The 17,832-nt window shown below is 45.7% G+C and overlaps 1 protein-coding gene across 3 annotated transcripts in view; it reads left to right on the top strand.

Annotated features, from left to right (window-relative positions):
* Positions 1-272: 272 nt before the first annotated feature.
* The window catches only part of LAYN (layilin), an 88,379-nt gene continuing 70,819 nt past the window's right edge, over positions 273-17,832 (top strand). For 2 of the 3 annotated variants that reach the window (XM_085645808.1, XM_085645807.1), the window contains exon 1: positions 1,050-1,369. In XM_085645808.1, coding sequence (XP_085501934.1) covers positions 1,294-1,369 — 76 coding nt within the window. In that variant the 5' untranslated portion in view covers positions 1,050-1,293. Of the gene's footprint in view, positions 1,370-17,832 lie in introns of all 3 variants that reach the window. The other variant, XM_085645809.1, reaches the window with a different exon arrangement.

Genomic DNA, 17,832 nt, shown 5'->3' with positions numbered 1-17,832 from the left:
AGACAGTGCGCCCAAAGCGCTTCGTTGCCTCGTCAGATGTGGTAAGCGCTATATAAATGCATTTACAAAATACACTGTAAGCAGGCTCCTTGATGCGTCCGTAAAATGTGAGCTGGAGCTACAGACTCACACAGTCTGCTGTGTACACACTGTGAGCAGGGCTTTGGTGTTGGCTGTGGCGCAGGGGGAGGGCTGAAGGCTGACACAGTCTGCTGTGTACACACCATGAGCAGGGCTTTGGTGCCTGGCTGTGGCGCAGGGGAAGGGCTGCAGGCTGACACGGTCTTGGCCCCTGGCCACACTGAACCGCGCACAGACTGCAAGCTGCCATCGAAGACCTCGGCTACCAGGTTGAGACAGCCAGGACTCGCGGCTGGCAGCCTCTCGGTTCATACCATAGCTCACAGACAGCGGACGTGAGCCTGATGAGAGGTTTGCAGTCTGTCGGGCAGGTCGTGCTCCCTCGCTTCCAGCAGGACGCGCAATCTGTTTATGCTTTTCAACTAGGCAGGATATGATTTTTCCGCCGCGCTGAGGCAAATATAGTATACTCAGCTTGGAGCACGAAATGACATTTCCTACGATATTTCTTTTTATAACAAAACTTTAAAAGGGGCTTTGTACTTCCAAATTGCCTCTGGGCGCTTGGGGACTAGCTGTGGGGAAGTCACGAGACCAGTTGTTTAATTGCCACCGATGGAGAGGGCATGGCAATGGTTTGGCGGAGGCTGACACCAGGAATGAGACGACCCGGAGACAGGCACTGACTGGCTCGTGTGCCCACTATCCTGGCTTGGGTACCCGGAGATTGGCACTGACTGGCTCGTGTGTCCTCTATCCTGGATTGAGTAGCTGGAGACTGGCACTACTGACTGGCTCGTGTGCCCACTATCCTGGCTATCCAGCTCCGTTGCCCTCCCCCTCAGACTGGTAACTGCGCTCTGCAGCTGGAGTTTCTCCTCCCCAGCAGCGCATTAATTAATATCGAAATCGATCGATCCGAAGCAGCTGGTGGGGGCGGGGTGGGGGGGGGGGGGGGGGGGTGCTGGTGCTGCGATGTGCTCAGCGCTGCCATAACTTAGAAGGGGACGGAGCCTGCGCCGGCCCGGTCTCCTCCTCCTGCCCCTGTCTGCGCTGGATGAAAAATACGTCTGACTGCTCTTTGCTGCCAGGCCTGCGCCGGGGCACCAGGCTGCCTGAGACCGGCGCCCTCCGCCACCCCACGGCCCCTAGGATGTGCCAGGCGAACCCCAGACTCTTCCTTCACACCTAGCCGTGTCACACTATGCCAGCATGGAGCTGCTCACGACGTTGGCATCTCTTCTCTTAGCTGTGTGCACCTCCTGCAAGGCTGCCAGGCTCCTGAGTGGTGAGTTTTAATGTAATTTCATTTTTTTGGGCGCTAGGTTCTTAGAATTATTATTCATGATGAACTCAGAGGAACCAGTGACCGATGCGCGGACTTCTTTGCGCTCTAAAATTTGCATTAGTTCTCCAACCCATGAAAACCCATTTTTAGACTCCTCTCCAGATGTATGTAATTGTTTTAGATCTCTTTTTTCAATCAGCTCGTGTGACGTGGTGCAACACAGTTAAGCGCTATACAGTTGCTTAATTCATTATGTAGCGCTGAACAGCAGAAAGCAGTGCGCTTACATTCCGTAACATATTGTGATTTTCGTGCAGCGCGTGGCGTGAGCTTAACCGCTTCCAGGCGCTTTGGCGTTAGTGTTCGTAAGAGGTGATGGCTTTGGGGGTTGCAGACGGGTAACATAACGACTTCGATGTCAATGCAAACGTCTTATCAGTGGCGTGGCAAGGCCGTTCTGTGCCCTAAAGCAAGAAGTTAAATTATTGTGTAATTTAGCTGGTACAGCACTCCTATAAAGCGCTCCGATACCATAGAGTTCGAGCTAGCTCAAAATAAAACCTCTGTAAAAAAAAAAAAAACGGTAGTGGAAGACAGCCACTAATTCAGTTGAAGAGGGCTCCTCACACCCCAGGAGCCCGGTGTCACTACACCTGCTGCACTCTTGATAGCCATGCCAATGTGTCTCAAACTCCCCGCGCGCGCTCTGTGAGTGCCTCAGGTTTCGTGCTCGCTCCATGTAGTACCCCGCGTTTCTCCCACTGTCGATGTCCCCCAAATGATTACAGTCTGTCAGCGACACACAGCTCCGCTCTCATAATGACTCCACTGGCCCCGCCGTGGAGAAAGCTGCTGGCGGGTGCAGTCTGCAGCCCTCACTAATCAGGGAGAAAGTAATCGTAGAGGGCGTTAGTGAAGGCGACTCTGATCTGCCCCTCCCCATCACCAGCACCACCGGGGTCACCATCTGGGCACCACAGGGGTCTCAATTTTTCCCACTTTATGTACTGGTCTCGGCTTTCTGGCAGCTCAAGGCTGCGGCTAGACTGACACACACCCAGGGGCTTATTTACAAGCCCCTTGCGCCACCAGTGCGTCACTTTTCCACCCGGGAGCTGTCAGAGGTCAGAGCTGTGCACCTCACGGGGGACTCCACACAAGCCCCTTGCGCCGCCGTACGTCTCTTTTCCACCCGGGAGCTGTCAGATGTCAGAGCTGTGCACCTCACGGGGGACTCAACACAAGCTCCTTGCGCCGTCCGTACCTCACTTTTCCACCCGGGAGCTGTCAGATGTCAGAGCTGTGCACCTCACGGGGGACTCAACACAAGCTCCTTGCGCCGTCCGTACCTCACTTTTCCACCCAGGAGCTGTCAGAGATCAGAGCTGTGCACCTCACGGGGGACTCCACACAAGCCCCTTGCGCCGCCCGTACGGCACTTTTCCCCATGTTAAAAGTGGCGTACGGGCAGCGCAAGGAGCTTGTAAATAAGCTCCGCAATAGGGGATCCCTCGGGTGAGGCGCACAGTTCTGATCTAGTCTGACAGCTCTAGGGTCTTGCTCAAAGCCCTGTCTTGGTGCCCGTGGCAGCACGCAGTGTCTAGACAGACTTGGGGCTGCCTTGAAGCTTGGCACAGGGACCCGCTTTTTTTGAGGTGTTCCACTGAGAGCTCATGGGTCTGCTGTTAGCAGCGACAATCCGATGGGTCCGGGCCAGGTTCTTGTACTTTGGCGGGGTGTGCACAGGAAACCGAATATTTCAGTTACTTAATGCTCCTGAGCGAGAGCTGGAGGCCGCATCGGATGCTTTATGCTGCGAGCATCGCGTTCCCCGTGCTGTCTCCGGCGTGTCCTGATGGTGCAGCCCGGATGCCCCTCCCCTGGCACAGCCAGCCTGTAATGCCCTCTTTGAAAAATTGGTAACAAGATGGCAAAGATATTAATACATCTTCCCTTTCATTTTCGCGGGCTTGCTGTCTTTCTTCCTCGTTGGCTCACATCCTGTCTCCCTTATTCTCTTTTCATTAGGTGCTATCATTCTCTCTTCACAGACTCTTATTCTCGCTTCATTACGGGCTCTCATTCTCTCTCTTCTTCACAGACTATCATTCCCTCCTCACAGACTATCATTTCCTCCTCACAGACTTTCATTCCCTCCTCACAGACTCTCATACCCTCCTCACAGGCTCTCATTCTCTCCTCACAGACTCTTATTCTCGCTTCATTACGGGCTCTCATTCTCTCTCTTCTTCACAGACTATCATTCCCTCCTCACAGACTTTCATTCCCTCCTCACAGACTTTCATTCCCTCCTCACAGACTTTCATTCCCTCCTCACAGACTCTCATACCCTCCTCACAGGCTCTCATTCTCTCCTCACAGACTCTTATTCTCGCTTCATTACGGGCTCTCATTCTCTCTCTTCTTCACAGACTATCATTCCCTCCTCACAGACTTTCATTCCCTCCTCACAGGCTCGCATTCCCTCCTCACAGACTCTCATTCCCTCCTCACAGACTTTCATTCCCTCCTCACAGACTCTCATTCCCTCCTCACAGACTCTCATTCTCTCCTCACAGACTTTCATTCCCTCCTCACAGACTCTCATACCCTCCTCACAGGCTCTCATTCTCTCCTCACAGACTCTTATTCTCGCTTCATTACGGGCTCTCATTCTCTCTCTTCTTCACAGACTATCATTCCCTCCTCACAGACTATCATTTCCTCCTCACAGACTTTCATTCCCTCCTCACAGACTCTCATACCCTCCTCACAGGCTCTCATTCTCTCCTCACAGACTCTTATTCTCGCTTCATTACGGGCTCTCATTCTCTCTCTTCTTCACAGACTATCATTCCCTCCTCACAGACTTTCATTCCCTCCTCACAGACTTTCATTCCCTCCTCACAGACTTTCATTCCCTCCTCACAGACTCTCATACCCTCCTCACAGGCTCTCATTCTCTCCTCACAGACTCTTATTCTCGCTTCATTACGGGCTCTCATTCTCTCTCTTCTTCACAGACTATCATTCCCTCCTCACAGACTTTCATTCCCTCCTCACAGACTCTCATTCCCTCCTCACAGGCTCGCATTCCCTCCTCACAGGCTCGCATTCCCTCCTCACAGACTCTCATTCCCTCCTCACAGGCTCGCATTCCCTCCTCACAGACTCTCATTCCCTGCTCACAGACTCTCATACCCTCCTCACAGGCTCTCATTCTCTCCTCACAGACTCTTATTCCCTCTTCCACATGGGCTCTCAGTCCCTCTTAATTACATACTCCTATTCACGCTTCCTCACACTTTTTCCCTCCGTTCTTCCCTCGCTCGTTCCTTCCTCTCATTCTCATCCTTTCTCGTCCTTTCGCGGAAACAACCCATCTCTCTTCTCGTTGTCACTGCATCCCCCCCGTTCACCATCTAATCTTTCCGCTTCTCTCCCTGCTTATTATGTCTTCCCACTCACCACAGACTCTCCTTCTCACACCGTCTCCTCACTCATCCCATACTGTCCTCCCCTCTTCCTCTAGCCGCCACTCCTTGGGTGCCCTCCCTCCCCATCTCACTCATTCGCTGGGCTCCGTTCCTCACATACTCCTCTCCCTCCACTCATGATTGCCCCCCCCCCCACTCTGCCCTTCACTCTCCACAGCGCCTCTCTCTCCCTCACTGGGGCCACACTTCATCCCAGGGGCCCTATCTCTCGCTCTCACAGGCTCTCAAATAACCACAAACCATCGAATCCTCAAATAAGCTCTGTCTCGCATCTCTTCATCACCTCTCTCCACCCATCACAGGTGATTCCAGCTCCCCTCCTGCTACAGCAGAAGCAACAGTCTTATTGTTGGCAACACTACCCGGGGATCCTCACGTGAATTGTGGCTTCACCACTTAAACAAGTTATGTGATCTTGGGCAAAGCATCATATGTACCCTAACCTCCCCCCCCCTTCTTTACCTAACTGGGAACACATATAAACTGTCATTAGCCTATGAAGTGCAAACACTTGAGCAAACACCTCCAATATCTTCATGGCTGCACCCCTAAAAGACCCCTCTCAAAGTTCTCACCGCCACCCAGCGGGCCATACACTAACCCTACCCCAATATACTTCAAGACCTCAAAGGACCCATCCAGCCCACCAAGCAACGACCCAGCATCCCTTCTCTCATAGAGGTCTCCAAAGCATCCATCCTGCCCTCTCAGAAGGCACATATCATTACCAATTGCGGAACTACAAGGCGTATCTACCCCCACCTTCTCAAGAAATTTTGTAAAAAAAATGACAGATAGGACATTTACATTTTTTAAAAGACAATCGTTTGGAGAAAAAAAGGAGAAACAAATACTCAATCTGATTTTCAGAAAGATTTTTTTTTCTGAAGCTTTTTCCACCTATCTCTGTTTGAAAAAAGATCCTCCGAATGTACTTTTTATGGTCGGTGAGAAATATATGCAAGAAAATGTTCACAAGATAATTTCACCAGTCACTTAACTTAACTAAAAATAGCTGTACCGCTAACAGAAGTATAGCTGGCAAAATGTGTAGATTGCTCCGGATTTACCGTTTTGATGCTTGCGTAAAGTATCACTGGTCATGTTTCCTTCCACTAGGATATAGAGCATGGTGGTGATTGCAAACAATTTACAAATGCAAATATTTCAGAAAAGAGATGCTGTTTTATTAGCAAAATATATTGATGACATTTCAGTGACCATCTGGGTGTTTTTTGGCCTATTAGATGGGGGTCTAATAAAAAAAATTGGTTTCTTACAATTTCTCCAAAATACACATAAGAGTGTTCACTATAATTTGTGAGCATTGTTTTTCCACTTGCCACAATGTGGACATGAGGATTATCCAAATGTACATTAAGAGCATATTAAACATTATGGGGCAGATTTACAAGCCACTTGCGCCACGTTTGCGTCACTTTTAACATTGGAAAAGTGACGCGAAAGTGGAGCAAGGGGCTTGTAAATCTGCCCCTATATTTCTTTAGCTTACAGTCACTGGTAGGCTCCACAGACAGGAGCTCAAGTGTTGGATGGACATTTTTCCCATCCCTTACTTTGTAATTCTTCCACTGTTGATTTGTGCATGTCTACAAATGTAGTAGCCCTCAAAGTAAGACCAGGTCAGGATATCCACAGTTGAAATTTCGTCGGAGGCCTACTTGCGTATAATGGACCTACACTGCACAAGGGGGGCGGGGCGGGGAATGCAGGGAGGGCAGCCTCACATTGATGAACGTTTGACTACAGGGAGCCGCCATCACTCCCACACCTTTTCGAGCTTCAACTACTGTGAAACTCAGTACTACCACAGTGTGTTTAAGCAGCCCCAGACCAGAGTGGGTCTATCCTCAACCTACATAAGTAGGGTAGGAAAGAAGGGGAATGCATTTTTATTTTATTTTATTTTATTTTTATTTTAAAGGTTTTATATAGCGCTGGCTAGACCCGGAGGTATCGCTTATATAGGGTATCTTACGTCCTGACGAAAGCCGTAAAGACCTGTGTCAGAGCTACATCTAATCGGCTGAAACATGTTGACAAATATGCAGTTAGGAGGGGCGAGGGGCAACTTAAAATCCCCGACACCACCATCCTATATTCATTTTAATCCTGACTGGGAAATCCAGCAATAAAGTATAAGAGCTGATATTTTTGAGCGAGTTTTAGACTTTATGTTCTGCACTAATATTTCTATTTTTGATCCCTATGAGTTTATGTTTGCATTGGCATCACCCTCCTTTTTGCTCCACCCCACGCATTGTTCTGCACAGGGTGTTGTTTAGCAAGCCCTATGATGAAGCATGCCACACATTGTGGGTGAGGGCAGTTTTTAAACACTAAGCCTGTGCCACCTAATACAACATTGTAAATCCTAATACTCCTACTTCTCTTTTGTGTGAGTGTGGATATTTGTAGGGGAGGGTGTTGTAGGAGTTTGTTCCTCTCCCCCCTTATTTTTGTCTGATTCATACCTATAATGGATGTCAGCAGAAAATATCGCCATGTCTGTTGGGCATCCCCAAAAACCGGTCCGGATTTGACTATGAAATGGTTTAGTGAGTTCATCCCTTGGTTCATATTCTAAATACCTTTACCCAATTTTCAGCGATTTAGTTTTTCAGCTTAATCACATTTTTTAGTTTAGGTTGCTTAAAATGCATCATGTGGTGTCACATCGTTTCATACCTCCTTCATACACTGTCATTAATTAACTAGTACATAGTTCTCACTACCAGTAAGTAGTTTTCCACTTTCTTCCTTTTTTTGTTGTTTATAGCTTCCCTCTATCCACTTGTGATGCCCAATGTTTATCTATTACTCATTTTGCACATCTAAAATGTCTGTATACGTTTTTTGGAGTCACTCCACTCCAGGCACTTTGCCATCCGTATCGGGTTATGAAAAGATTGCCTTGCATTTGAGGTCTGCGCAGCCATGGCCGCCTGCAGACCTGAATCTTTCAACTTAATTATTGGCCCGCGGTGCCAATCTTCTGTGAGGTTTCTAATTACCTGTACTTACAGTGTCTGAGAACGGTGTCTAATCCTTTGTTGTTCCAGATATGCTCTTTTCCAAATCCAAGATTTTGTAATCATACACCAGTTTTGCACTTGTGACATGTTGTGGCAGCAAATACACACTTTTTAGGACATGTCCTAGCTTTCTGTGCGGTTTCATAGGCAAGACCCTGTGAGTGAAATATGTCATGTTATGGGGTGATGTGTGATATATACAACTGTGTGGCAGTTCAAACTCGATCAAGTTCACCATCCAGGTGAAGCTTCAGCTCTCACCGATTCATCGTCTTCTGATCCGTGAGTCACACTTGCTGGTTAACAAGCACAATCTAGTAACTTCAGGTGAATTTTCTACCTAGTAACTCTAATCTGTCCAACATGTGTGTCCCTGACAACATTCTACCCAACATATACCATGTGGGCTACATTGTGTCAAAATATGTGCTCTGGGAGGCCTTCTGCGCAATAAGTCCACATGCAAGGCACGCTTCTGCCCAACAGGCATAGGCGTCTGAAAGACTCGTGTTCAATTGGTGCCTTTTGATAAACTTCCTGCACAAAAGCACTCTGGTCAAATTCTGCCAAGCACATGGACTCTTGACAACCATTTGCCCTAAAGGCATACACTATGGTCACCCTCCTGCCCAGCAACTGTACTCTGGGCAACGCCTGGCTTCACAAGTGTCCAAATTGCTCACACTCCTGACAAATGTATGGACTCTGAGCAACCCCGTGACCAATACATTAATTCAGAGTGATCTCATGTCCAGCAATCACCCCCACTGGCCACCTCTTGTCTGACAGACCTGCTTAGAGAAACATTGCGCTCTAGGCAACTACAGCCCAAAATGTGCATTCTGCACAAATCTCAGTCCAAAAACTCCAATGTGGTCAAGATTGGACCTGGACTCTTGACAACCTCCTGCCCAATAAACTTACATTTCTAGCAGCGTCCTACCCACAAACTGAACTCTGGCCCACCTCCAGAATGACAGGTACACACCCTAAGCAAGCTCCTCTCAAAATCATTGACTCTGCATGCCTTTCAGCCCACAACATCCATTTTGGGCAAACAACTTCCCAATAAGTAAGCTATGGGTATCCTTTTAACTCACATGTACGCATCGGGCAAGCTTCTGCCAATCAAATGAGCACTGGATGGTGGCCTGTACAGTAGCAACATCCCAAGCAAGCTCCTGCCCAACAAAAGTGCACTCTCCCAGGGCAAATCTCTTCCAGGAACATTCATTCTATGTAACACCCATTGTAACCCGCATACTCTGCTCAGCCTCATGCCAAGATGAATCCCTCCAGGCAACCTGATGCCCAACTAGGGATCTTTGTGTAATCTCCTACACAACTAGGCTCTTTTTGGACTTTGCACTTAGTCACATCTCCTGTCTGACAAGCACATTTCGGGAAATCTGCAGGCAAAAGGTCATTCCAGCCTAAAGGGTGAAGTTTATGCAATGAATGTACACAAATGCAACTCTTTTCCTAATATTCTCATACATTTTGTTCTGGGCAAGGTTCTGCCTAAAAGGTGCACTCTGAACAGTTCATGTCCAACAGAATCCAACAGGGCCATCCACTGTTCGGCCAGCACTCTATGGGAAATGTCCTACACAAGGCAAAAGACTCAGAAAACACACATCCTGGGCAATCTCTAGCCCACCAGTAGCACTGTGGACAATCTTCTGTTCAGCAGGTGTATTATGGAAAACCGAGAATCTAACAAGTACTTTAGGATACTACCTGACTCAGTGCTTAATTTGTGCCGGTGGTTTCTGGTGCTCAGCACCGAAACTTAACTATCAACACCGGTACTTGTGACAGTCTGCCACAAGGCGGCGATGTCTGGTTACTTTAGAGTTGCCCACAGCAACAGTCAATTATTAATTCAATATACACTAGAAATTACTATTACCTGCCCCCCAAGCCATTCTTATAGCGTTGCGGGCCTGGAATAGTCCGAATTGTCACACTTGACGGAGTGTGATGGTTAGTAGTTGTGTTGTTACTATCATTGACAGTATAGCAGGGGCATTGTGTAGTACAAGTTGCAGTGGCCTCCTGAGGAAGGCCCCAGCACTTATTTTTTTTCCAAATTAAGCACTGCTGCCTGCGTCCAGTCTTCCTTAGCAACCAGCATATGGACTACAAAACTATACTCTGGACAGCCAGCCCGGCAAGTATGCCGACAGAGAGTGCACACACATTTATAGCCACTTACACACAGCAGCTTCCTAAAAGTCACACCATTTTCAACCAGCCAATTTATGCACACTCCACAAAAGTCTACCATAATGACTTCATTTTCACATAAAACGAGTGTATTTGGACCTTATTTACTTCTCATCAGCTAAAGAATAAACAGCAATCAAAGAATGTGACATTCAAAACAATTTAGTAAAAGAAGGAATATTTATTAACGAATATTGACAGAATTGATTGAAAATGATAAAAGGAAATGTAAAAAAACAGTTGTTATAGCCATACAATCCCTTACCCCTCTGGCTTCCCCTGGTCTAAATAGAAACACAAATATCTAAAAGCATTAATAAATTCTGATTAAGCAGTTAAAGGAGAAATATGAAATAACAGCAAGCATTGGCAAAGTCAATAGGTCTTCATTAGAAGGCACCAAGATATTGACTTTGCCAGTGTTTATTGCCATTGGCGCAGGTCCAGATACATATGCATGCATAGCTGGCTTTTTTGTAATAGGGTTTCTATTAAAGATAAGCTGTTCTAAGATGGCCGAATATGCTCACAGATGCATGACACCGGTGTGCTTTTTAAAATGTATTTTTTTAACATGGCGGACAACCACATTAAAATGGTGAATTAAAATGTTTAAAAAAAGTGGAAGAGTGCATGTGAAGCGCAGAAAGGAAAACAAGCAGGCCAGCAGACCTTCGCAGATGTCAGGCTCTCATAAAAAATACATTTAAAACATTGAAATATGGGGAAGCAGAGTGTAGAACACCAGGGAGCGTAAGGAAAGTAAAAATAGTGTGTGAGACAAAAGAGGAAAAAGGAGGAGAGCAAGGAAGCAGTGGAAGGACACAAAACTCCAATCAGAACATTGTGAGACCGAAATGCTCCAGGCCCGGACAAACACAAGAATAGGTAGGAAGCTATTAAATCAAGACAAGCCACTAAGATAAACAACAAAGCTATTCATTAATGAGACCCTCTCAAAGTATACTCTATGTATTGGGCACACTAGGTCTGCCTACACACAAATAAGCCTGCTTGAAAACAAGTTCTAAACATGTTCCAAAATTATCTTTTATAAAGAGGGTTGCTGCAGTTCGAAAATATTCACCTTTATTCAGTGGATGACATTAGCATGCTGAGATTGTACACAGAAGTCAATGCAATGGAAGTGAAGTTAGTTGTATTGCAGATGCTTGATGATTCAGTAGCGTGCTACTCTCCGAAAGGGCGCTTCAACACCCCAACAGGGTTAAGCAAGCGCTCTATAAATGCAAACCTTTTTCCCTCTTCTATCCCTCCACTATCCTTCTCAATCCAAATAACTGACTAACATATCCACCACTCAAATTACTTTAGTTTTTCACTATACTAATTCACCACTAATCCTTTATGGGTTCCGGAGTAGAGTGCTACTCGTCGAAAAAGCGATTTGACGCCTCGTCAGGGGTATTAAGCGCTATATAAATGCAATTACAATGCAATACAATACAATTCTCTGTCATGGCTGTGCAGTCTTTGCATTGTCTAGGATGCCACATCAGTCTGGTCTTCCAGTGGAGGTTATACATTTTTTCCTCGTGCAGTTACACTTTCCTGTAAAGTTGGATCTGAATCCTACCAGTTTTTAGATTGATTCCAGCTTCCACAAACAGTTTGTAATCTTTCAGTGCAAGAGTCCTACACCACTTGCCCACTTTAGAGCAACGAGGAGCAAGGCATAGGCAGGTCTCTCGGTTAAGAGTGTCCTGCAGTCTTTTTATCTTCTGTGTTTCACAGCTAACAGAGCACCTCAGGGCCTCACAGCACTTGAGGATCTGACAGTAGGTAAGCAAAGCAGAGGGTACTACTACCCCACTGGTAGAACAGGTCAAGCGGAAAGTGGACTGGTCCTGCTCTTGTAAGCATTTCCAGCCATGGGCACCGCTGAGCATCTTCCACTCTTTCTCTCACAAATCCAGACAAGTCTTCAAGGTTTCTACACAGGTTAGTGGAACTTCTAGGCACTATGTATTCTTAGTACTTGGCTATGAGTAATTGGTGGTAGATCCTGACTAGAATTTGTGCTACATTTTGCTGTCCAGGCCTATTACATTTTAAAGATGTTTTATTTGTGTAGATATGTTGGTACTTGCCCAGAAAAACTTGGTTGCACCATGCTACCATAAACACGCCTTACCTTCTGAACAAGCTTGAATGGTGCTTCCTCAGAGGAACCAAAAGGTGTGAACTGCCCTCGTATTCCCAGAAAATATTATTTAAATATATTAACATTTGTTCCTCTCACTTAAGAATGGACAATGCAGCCAAAAGGATGGGTGTGATTTTAAGTAGTATTTTGGAACCTCTTTTAAGTTTATGATATAGATGATAATATCAAAGAAAAAAGATCAGATTCATGAGTCTCAATGCAAATTACATATACCTTGTATCTGCATAAGAATCATTACCTCCTTCTAGATTTTTATTAATCGGGGTTTAGTTCAAAGAAATTTATTTTGTCTGTAGGTACTGCACATATATGGAGGTGGGCAGAGCAAACTTTATCTACAGAAACGCGTCACTTGGAAAAAATGATATTTTCTGGGCTCACTTTTGAAAGCGGCAAACTGCTGTGCAGGTGTATGTATCAGAAGTGATACTAACGTGCATATTGTAACAAAGTCCATACGCACATCACATTAGTAAAGCTCATTGGCATTACCATTTTGCTGTGAACACAGGGGAAGAGTTTACCATATAGACAGAAGCATAGAGTGATGAGGTCTTTGACTTAACGTAAGTTGAGTCCAGAAAACAGACTAAAAGTGTTTGGACACGGATAAAAAACACTGCGAGTCCCACAGGCCAATCTCCCTCCTCGATGTAGATTTTAAACCTCTCACGGGGATACTTGCACAGCACCTCTCCCCCCTCCTACCGGGTCTGATAGATCCAGACCAAGCGAGCTTTGTGCCTAACCGGCAGTGCGCTGATAATACAAAACGCCTTTTGCACATCATAGATAAGGTCCTACGCTTTGAAACTGAACGCATGATCCTTTCTATTGATACAGAAAAGGCATTCAACAGGGTATATTGGCTATATCTAGAGGTGACCGTGAGACACTTTTGCATCCTAGAAAATTCGTGAGCTGGATTTTAAGCAGATACTCTACCCCATCTGCAACTGTCCGGGTGAACGGATACTCTTCAGCTCCCTTTCCTATCCAACAAGGTACTAGGCAGGGATGCCCTCCCTTCATGTTCCTCTTCGCTCTCTACGTGGAGCCAATGGCCCAAAGGATACGTGACAATCCTTTGGTGTCTGTGGTGAACTTTGGAGGGGAGGAACACAAGATCAGCCTGTACACGGATGATACAGTAGCTACCCTTGAGAATCCCAAAATATCTCTACCTGCCTTCCTGGCGGAATTAGAACTTTTCTCGCAAGCAGCGGGCTTTAGGGTCAACGTCCACAAATCTCAGGCACTTAGCCTGTTTTAACCACAGCCACAAAAGCGGACTTAAATCACGATTACCACTTACAGTGGGCCAAGGAAGCAAAACCCTACCTCGGCACACAACTCGCAGCCAATACACAACATACCACCTCGCTCAACTTCACTGCACTACTCCAACAAACTCGGGAACGCCTACGTAGATGGAGGCCCCACTCCCTTTCGTGGCTAGGCCGCAATGCAGTGGTTAAGATGACAATCTTACAGAAGATTTTATTCCTTTTTAAGTCCTCCCATTAGAACCCCTGCCTGGAGCGCTACGCTCATTGCAGAGGGATTTGGGACACTATCTGGTGTGACAAGAGACCTAGACTTCACCGAGAATTATGCTACCGATCCCCGAGGGAAGGAGGGAGGCCTAGCCATCCCAAACATGCAGGAGTACTATTGGGCTGTCCAACTAAGAGCGTTCATGGAGTGGTTGTGCCCAGAATCCGAAAAGCATTGGCTTTTCATGGATAGAGCGGTGGCGGGTCGAGCCCTTTGGGGGATTCCCTTTCTAACTAGAGATACCCACCCCTGTAATCTCGATCTCTCGGAAGTCACACCTGCTCCTATGAGGGCATGGGATAGAGTAGCCAAGACTCGAACGTCAATGACCATTCCCTCGCTTTTGACCCCCATTGTGGATAACGCTGGTTTCACGCCGGGCCATGCTGAGGAGACCTATAGCCAATGGCCCAGAGAAGGCCGCAGGTCTATCGGCCACTTTTTCTATGCTAATGGCTTGTTGACATTCAAAGATTTCCGCTCACAGCAGAACCTTCCGGAGTCTGAATGCTTCAGATACCACCAGATTAGACACTGGGTACTGCAAGCGGGGGTACGCGACAAGGCACAGAGACACCTTACTCCCTTTGAAAAATGGTTGGTGACCAAGCACACAGACTCCTGCCTAATCACCAAGATATATAGTTTACTTAGAAGGGCCCTGAAGACCTCTAAATCCCCAGGGCAACAGAAGTGGGAAAGGGAAATTGGGAGAACTCTCTCGGAGAAAGACTGGGCAGATATAAACTACAGAGCGTGTCACACAGCCCGAAACGTTGCTAGTATAGAAACTGCCACTAAAATAGCGACCTACCTGTACTTATCCCTTCAAAAACTTCACAGATTTAACCCAGCCTGATACCCCCTGTGCTGTTCAGGCTGCAGATCACTAGGCACACTAACCAATTTATTATGGGAATGCCCTCACATTTCCAGCTACTGGACACAAGTGCTGGATGACATCGACACACATTTTGATACTCAAATCCCCCGCTTCCCCGCCTATGTGTTATTGGGCCTACCAAAGGCCCATACCTTTCCGCTTAAGGCACACAGAGTCAACAGATGGCCCTGGCTCTCGTGGCAGCCCACCAGAACAACTTGGCCCACTGAGGGACAACTAAGCTCCCTACACATTTGGGATGGTTGCACTGTTTATGGCAGACCTTGGAGATGGAAAGAATGTCTCTTGCCCTCGCCAACCAGTCAGCCTCCTTTCGAGACCTCTGGGGACCATCTTTAGCCATACTTACCTCAGAATTCAGGGAACTAACCTGTACCAAATATTTGCGCTTACTGTGACTTCCTGAACCCACACTGCCCATATCGGACACAACAACCAAATGAGCACAACCAACCTAGGTGCACACAAGGGCCCAATGCCACAAGTGAATAGAGATAGGACCCTCTTTTCTTTCTTTTCTTTCCTTGGGGGGGAGGGAGTTGTGGGAATTGTAGTAATTTGTATTTCTACAAATCCCTGCCCTGTAGGCAGGGCTATTAGATTTGTTTATATAACTGCTGCAATTATTGTTAATAATTTCTTGTCTTGAAATCAATAAAGAAATTTAAACCTAAAAGTGTTTGGACGTAAAAGTAGATCAGATGGATTTTGTCACTTTGAAAATCCCTAACAAATGGCTGGAAATGGCCATCCATGACATAAGCCCCCTCCCACATTCCCTTCAAATGAAGTACCACCAAAGATGTAAGGGCACACAGAGGATATAAGTACGTAATTTCATGCTGGGGAGTTCCCACTTTCAAACCTCAACTCTTTCAACATAAGACAAACAACGCGGTAATATAAAAGTAACATGGCGCATATTTTAAGAGAAGTCTACCATAATATTGAGATTTAATATTGTCTTGCAAAACATTTTGACCAAAATATCAAATACCGCAATATCATGGAGTTTAGTATACACAGGTAACTATAGATTTACTTAATTTAAAACCACATATATATATACTTTAAAGGTATATGTCTTTAAGGTACAAAGATGTGGAAGCAGGAATAGTATAACTATAGGGTGGTTAATAATAACCATTCTAGATGTGCTACCAATTGAAACTAATAGCATAGAACTACTTACTAGAATGTGGAATCGGCCAGCCCAAGAATATGCATTATCATGAGTCTAGACCTGGATGTCCAACATTGGCCTATTCGGACCGTTCTGTGCCGACATTCTGTTCAGATACATATGTCTATTGAATACTATAAAACTCTGGCATGCCTCTATCCCTTTTGGACCAGTGCTGCACACCCTGGTCTAGGTTGACAAATTGCTGTACTACATATAGGAGCTGCATTGACGCATTTCCTGTGATCATCTGTTTACCGCACATCCACACACACACAGCTACACAACAAAATGCAGTTTCTTCTAAGCCAGCAAGAAAGAAGTTGATGTTCTAAGTTTAGTTATCAGTGTAATTCAAGAAAGAAGATGGGGGATGTGGCCTAGTGGCTAGAGCTGCTGACCTTGGGGTTGGGGCTCTGGGCTGAAATCTTGGCCTTGGCTCAACCCTCTGTGATACTGGACAAATCACTTAATCTCCATGTGCCTAATACACGTGTAATTGGTGTGGTTCACTTACAAATCACTCCAATGTAATTGGGACAAATTTGCATTATATGATGCTGCAAAAAGAAACAAACATTGTCAATGCCAAAATGCCTAACCTTTGCAATGTGAGTGCCTTGCGGAGGCTTTGCCAATGTTTAACTGTAAAGTATTGTTTTGAAAATTAAAAGAAAAAAATCAGAATAGCGGAGGAAAAGCAAAACTATTTTATGGTATCAAAAAACTGTACATTGAATTTATTGCTTTCAATCTTTATAAATGACACTGTTAATTTACAAAAATAGAGTTTAATAGGAATAAGGAAATGTCAGTATGTAAAGGGGAACACTTGCCAAGGCCTTATTTACTTTCCACAGTATTCAGCCATCTGCTCATCTGCAGTAGCCCAGAGGGGAGATTATGGGCCCTCAGGCCCCTCTCCCTCAGATGCCAGCTGAATAAGTGCTGTATATGTCCCAGCCCCATAAAAGCCTTTTTGTGCCAAAGCTTGTACTTTAATGCAATATGTGACATACAAGAGATAAAAGAAAACAAGCGTTGGTAAATGCATTAGGTTTTGCCTGTGGAATTAATAATGAGTTAAGAGGTGTGGGAGCAGTGTCTGAGTGCAATGAGAATGGTGTGAGCGCTCTCTGTGCATGGTGAGTGGTGCATGAACAAAGGTTGATAAGTGAACCAACACTGAATTCCTTCTTCAGAAACACACAGCATGCTGTGGACACAAATTGGTTGCTTCAAAAGCGGTGTTTATTTAACACAGGTTAGACCACCTCTACGCGTTTTTCGGGGAAACAATCCCTTGTTCACGAGTACCGTGTCAGTTACATCACTAGGTTAAATACAAACATGTGACCTCACCACAGTGAACATTGAAAACAGACTTTCATTTTTAGAGTTACTTCACTCCAAAAAGAATACGTTAAATGACAAAAAAAATGTAATAAATCAATTCATATACATTTAAAGTGATTGCAGTTTGTAAATATACTCACTATATATGTATATTTACAGATTTACGTGAACAATAGACTTCTTATGTGAGTGTCACATTACGATGGTATACAAATTGGTCAAAAGTGTGCCATATACCGATAATGCAGCAGTCTCACATGGGCCGTGCTGGAGATGTGTCAAAATGGTTGTCATTGAAGTGGTGCATGGGAGGAGGGAGCAGATGAATACAGTACTTGGGACACAGGACTGGTAAGAGAAAGACATGAGGAACAACAGGAAATAGTATGCTACAGCAAATTTAAACAGAGGAAAAGTAAGTTGTAAGCAGAGGAACCAATGAAAAGCAAGGTGGCAGGATATAAGTCCCTTTTAAGATTCATATTAACAATAG

Source organism: Triturus cristatus, chromosome 3_1 (genome assembly GCF_964204655.1).
Source record: "Triturus cristatus chromosome 3_1, aTriCri1.1, whole genome shotgun sequence".
Taxonomy (NCBI): Eukaryota; Metazoa; Chordata; class Amphibia; order Caudata; family Salamandridae; genus Triturus; species Triturus cristatus.
Note: the sequence above shows the minus strand (reverse complement) of the source record. Positions and strands in the feature narration are given on the sequence as shown.